Genomic DNA, 6000 nt, shown 5'->3' with positions numbered 1-6000 from the left:
AAAAAAAAAAAAAAGAAAGAAGGAAGGAAGGAGAGAGAGAGAGAAAGAGAGGAAAGAAAGAAAGAAGAAAAGGAAAGAAAGAGAGGAGAGAGAGAGAAAGAAAAAAACAAAGAAAGAAAGAGAAAGAAAGGAAGGAAGAAAAAAGAAAGAAAGAAGGGAAGGAAGAAAAAGAAAGGAAGGAATAAAAAGAAAGAAAGAAAGAAAAAGAAAGAAAGAGAAAGAAAGGAAGGAAGAAAGAAAGGAAGAAAGAAAGAAAGGGAAAAAGAAAGAAAGGGAGAAAGAGAGAGAGCGAAAGTAAAGAAATCTTGCCACTTCTACCTGTAGTTCCTGAAACACTCACTTTTCTCTTGTGGGATTCTCTCTGTTGGAAGCCAGCTGCCATGGAAGGGGAGCAACCAGCCTTATACTACCATAATGTGAGGAGCCTAAGCCATGCGAAGAGGTACCATGGACGATGAGATGACATGTGAGCTAATGAACACCCAGATGTCGGAGAAGTGCCATCTTAGAAGTAGACCTTTCAGCCCCAAACACTCAAGCTGGGGCCACGTGGGTTAGAGATAAATGACCCAGTCAAGTCATCCCTTAATTCTAGAGCTTCAAAATCTTCAGCAAAATTAAAAGGTTGGTTAAAATCATTAAGTTTTGGGGTTGTTTGTTATATAGTAATATATAACTGGAACTCTCACAGAGGAAAATGTACAGTGAAAATAGCAAAGTGAGCTTCCTGCAGTCATAGATATTTAATGCTCTTCCTTAAGGGATCACATCAATCTAGAAAAGTGTAACATGGGAATTATCTACCAGAGTCGTATTAGTTTTAATTTTCTTAATCCAAATCGGAGAAAACTTTAAACAAATTACCTGGAAATCCAGAGGCACCTGCTTTTCCTGGAAGCCCTGGTGATCCTGGAGGTCCTATAGGACCAGGTGCTCCGGGGATCCCTGGACTGCCTCTTTCACCTGGGGGTCCTGGAACATCAAGTCCAGGAGGTCCTGGATCCCCCTTCTCTCCTGGTATTCCATGTAAACCTAGTTAATACAATATCAATATTAATAAGTACTGAAGCAGTTTTAAAAGATGTATCTGGTTATATTTCTAGTAAACAAGTGATGGAACCCTGTGTATAACAGACCTAAGAGTGAGTTAGAGATACTTTTGACATCATGCACACAAAATAACTGAACAATCAAGCTTTAGGATTTTCAAGCAGATTGGTCTAAGACAGTGCTTCTCAAATTATTTCTGGCAAAAGGCCAATCTTTTCTTAATTCCTAGTTAATCACGGACTAATATTTTTTATAAAATACAATAAAAATTACTAAAACTGAAATAAAAAGCCAAAGATGCAAAATAAAAGCCTACCTTTTTGGTTATTATATTCAACAGATACAATTACACTATCAAATTGCTATAAAAGTTTCTAAATGCTTATTCTCAACGTTTGTGTTAATCCTATTGCAGACTGATAACAGTTATTTGACACTGGTCTATTGACCACATTTACATTTGCATTGTTCTAAGGTATTATAAATTATTAGTACACATCTCTATGAGCTCCCAAAATTATTGATTACTGAATAAGTCACTGAAATGGACCTCTTAAATTGTATTTTACCTTTGTTTTGCACATTGTTTTAATAATACATTAATAATACGTTACTATTAGTATTTTTTGTCATCTTTTGTTTCTCCAACCAAGATTTTACAGAAAAGAAATGACACAGCAAAAAATATTTAACCTTAGTAAGTTTCTGTAAGGCTTATTTTCCCCCAGAAGCAAGGTGGTTAAAAGAGAGTATGTTTATGGGAAAAGAATTACACTAAAAATACTATGTAACTTCCTACTCCAAAGCCTACCAGCTGTGCGACTTACGTGAGTCACTTCATGTTGATCCTCATCTGCTAAATGCGGATTATGCCATAACCAATTGGAAACTAGGGGTTGAGCCAGATGATCATTCCAAGTATCCTTTCAACAATAAGATCTAAATTTATTGTTGAAGACTCACTGGTGATTATTTTTGTAGAAAGTAAGATGCTAGGGTTTTAAGATCTGTTTTATGTCATATTTCAGCATGGCCCTAAACTGACAAAATCCACTTTGAAGATTAGAGAATTACACTCAGTTGGCAAAGTAGCAATAGTTCCAATGCTGCCATTTTATAGTAAAAGACTATAAAAAGGAGAGAGAGATTTTATATCATATTTGTGAAAGATGATATGATGCCTAACAGTGAACATGATTATAGCTTTATATGGATCACTATCTATTGTTACATTATAGCTCACAAAGATTTTTAATAGTTGGGTTTTCAATATAAATAATTTATCTTTAGAAACATGCTCCAAGAGAGCGGTTCTATAAAATAAGGAAAAAAAACCAAAGACTTAAATCTGGAGAAATGTTTTCCATGTTTAAAGCTTTACTTTAAGATATGGCTTTTGAGGAAGAACTACAGTACCTGCTACAACTGATGTTCAAGAGGCAGGGAATTACAGTTCAGCAGCAAGTTGGGCCACCCAAGCAGAAGTAAGTTGCAAAAAGTTTCATTAGGTTAGGGGAAAAAAAACTAAGCATTTAAAAATTAGAACATAAAACTCTACAAATAGAAGTTATTAGACATTGATTCACTGCTATCATATATTAGAAATGAGTGAAAAAACTTATTTTAGGCATTTGCTTAGATGTTCATATAGCATATTCTATAAATGAAATGTATTTGCCAATAATGACATAATAAAATATTTACATTCACAAAAGTATTACCTTTTGGTAAAGGTCAGCTTTTCAATTGTTTATCTCTGACTTAATGATTTAAATAATCATTTTGGAATTTAAGCTCCGAAAGTTTAGTTCAAATTTAAAAATTAACTTAATTTTATACTACAACAGGTTGGGTATAGATAAATCAATAATTATTAGCATATGATTATGGAAAAACAACTTGCATGCACTAGGCAAGGATTTCTTTCTTCATCGTTATTATTAGTAGTAGTAATAACAGACATTATGCTATACTTCCTCCCATAGTATAGATTTTTTCCATGAATACTGTCAGGAATACACATCCTGGTAAGATCCAGGATGAAGAAGTCAATATAAATCCCAAAGTTCCACTAAATTTCCCCACAATAACAAGAATTATATGGATATGTCTACAGATGTGATATAGGGATATACTGATGTTCTAAATTTATTGGTAGCCAAATGGAACCAGTTTATAAAAAAAGGAAAATTTCAAAAACATGTATTATTCGTGAGAACTTTCCATACACACACATACACATGCCCTCCCCCTACCCAAGGGTTTTGTAGCCTCCTAAAGTGTTAGAAAACTATTTTCTTCTTCATCTATGAAAATGACATGAATAATTCATAAACAATTCCTAGGGTTTTGCTGTTGTTGTTTTGTTTGTTTTGATTCACATTAGTGGTGATGAATTTTTTTTCCTCTTTAGCTGATTTAGCCATATGCTTTGTCCGGAGACTGGACACACACTATAACACATTTGGTTCTGGTTATGATATGATCTGTGAACATGAAATAGAGTATATTAACCGATCTCTAAATAAATTCAGTAAGACAGTAATTGTACAGGTAATGGCCAAAGAAAATAACAAGAATCAATAACCTCCATTTCTGCCTGGGTTAGTAGGTCATGAGATGAAAAATATTTTGTTTCTAGTCCTTTGGCAATTTTTCTTTTATTTCCCTGCTATGGAATGAGAAATTGATATTCGATGGGACCTTAACTTATAAACATGTTAAACTGTATAGCCTGGTTTAGAAAAGAGAAAGGTAAATAGTAAAAGCTTAATTAAATAATAGAAAACTGGAGTTCAAAGGAAAGCCTGAAAAGCATAATGTAAACATTCTACAATAGAGAGATAACAATATAGAATATTTTGCATTTTTCCTATCGCAAAATGAAATACAAGTATATTAAATAAGCTTATTACAGAAACATTGATAGAGTTTCAGCCATGCAACATAAGTAGGTTCATCAAGATATAAGTAATACTCTTTCCGATTACCTTATTATTGAGATTTATGGACATAAATCAGGATTTTTTTAAATGAACTAAGATAATATTCTACTTCGGTGATGTAAGTAAAATTTACTTAAAAAGTGAGTATATGTGCCTTGTATAAATATGAAGTGTGGTCCATCTCATAGTAAAATGAAAAGTACTGTGATTTGAGAACATTTCTATATTAAGAGTGAATTCAATAAATTTTCATGCTAGTTCCTGTTAATTTCATTTATTTGTTGAATCATATTAATATCTTGAATTCTATGGCTATACATATATTTACAAAAGAAATAGATGAAGTTTAATTCAGCATTATTACTTTTCTTCCTGCCCATCCTATTTATACTTTATAAATCAATATCTTGATATCTATATTATATTTATCTATATATTATATTTATATCTGGTTATAAGTCCTTTGTTAGATATATGATATAACAGAGGGAGAAAGAGAGAGAGAACATTAGATTAATAAAACATTACAAGGTATCAGGTAAATCTGAAAAAAGCGTGACACATGTTAACATATTTGTATTTTGTTTAGATTCATATTAACGGTGTTCCTTTTTTTATTCTCACTCAGCTGTGACTTAAGAATTCAAAATGCTTCTAAAGACTCATGCACCTTTTGGAACTGAAACAAATGACAAAACACCATAGGAGTGATAAGTTCATTTTATCCACCTCTGTGAAACAGCAGGGGCCGGGCGCAGTGGCTCACTCTTGTAATCCCAGTATTTTGGGAGGCCGAGGCGGGCAAATCACCCAAGGTCAGGAGTTCGAGACCAGCCTGGTCAACATGGTGAAACCCTGTCTCTACTAAAAATACGAAAATTAGCCGGGTGTGGTGGTGCATGCATGTAATCCTGGCTACTCAGGAGGCTGAGGCAGGAGAATCATTTGAGCCCGGGAGGTGGAGGTTGCAGTGAGCTGAGATTGCACCATTGCACTCCAGCCTGGGCAACAAGAGTGAAACTCTGTCTCAAAAGAAAAAAAAAAAAAAACAGCAGGTCAAACCTAAAAACAAGTGCTTTTTCCTGAAGATCCCTCTGCTTTGTTAGTTGGACAGAATGTTTTTTCCATAAGTAATAAAGCAGCTATTTTGTAACAACCTGGTTCAAAGCAACACTCTAAGTTTTCTTAGTTTTAAATCAGTAGTGACATATCAGGGACCATAAAAAGGTATAATGTGCATATAATCAATTGTAAAATAGTACATAATGAAAATAACACTTACGGGCTTTTTATATTGTTAACCCGAGTTTCTAAATTTTTAGAATAATAACAAAATATCTACTGCCATTTAAGGTCAGGAAACATATAGCCATTGCTTCAGATAAATGTATGCACATCTGAACTCTGTGTTTAAGCCTTCAGATGTATTCATGTGAATTAAGGAACAATTAAATATTTCATATTTGTTTTAATTTCATAAATTATTATGGTATTTTGCAATAACATAATGATGGCCCCAAGGTGGCCTTTACTGTACCAACCTAGATTAACATGATGAGAATTCACATCACCAGACAGCTCAGAATCCAGAAACTCAATATGCTTTCACACAAACTTAGAGGAACCATATGATTTCCTATCTATAGAGGCAAACCCATTAGGTTACATGTTGATAAAAGACCTTTTTGAGTATCCAATATAAAATATTAAAAGTAAAGATTTGGAGTGCTGATGAATTGCAAAATGATTGCTATTTTAGGGGCAAAAAGGGAAAATATCTCAACTCACTTACTGAAAAACAAAAGAAAATGAGAATGCCTAAAATATACTTTTACAGAAAGTTTTGCTGAACCCTAATTCTAGTTCTCATGTGCTAAGAAATGTTAGGAGGTTCCACAAAGGTCTATAAATGCTGTACCGCTACTCAGATCTGAAATGATCAGCACTAGAAGTTTCTAGGCCTCTGCTTCCAAAACTATGTCTAGCTCAACAATTACGTATCAAT

General features: G+C 33.5%; 1 protein-coding gene across 1 annotated transcript in view; it reads right to left on the bottom strand.

Moving 5' to 3' along the window:
• COL4A5 (collagen type IV alpha 5 chain) overlaps positions 1-6000 on the bottom strand; it is a 273551-nt gene that overhangs the window by 77003 nt on the left and 190548 nt on the right. Inside the window, exon 31 of the mRNA XM_032757441.2 lies at positions 865-1032. Within this exon, the coding sequence (XP_032613332.1) occupies positions 865-1032 (168 nt within the window). The remainder of the gene's footprint in view (positions 1-864; positions 1033-6000) is intronic.

The sequence above is a fragment of the Hylobates moloch genome, unplaced genomic scaffold, assembly GCF_009828535.3.
Source record: "Hylobates moloch isolate HMO894 unplaced genomic scaffold, HMol_V3 SCAFFOLD_7, whole genome shotgun sequence".
Taxonomy (NCBI): Eukaryota; Metazoa; Chordata; class Mammalia; order Primates; family Hylobatidae; genus Hylobates; species Hylobates moloch.
This window is presented reverse-complemented; position numbering and strand designations above follow the sequence as displayed.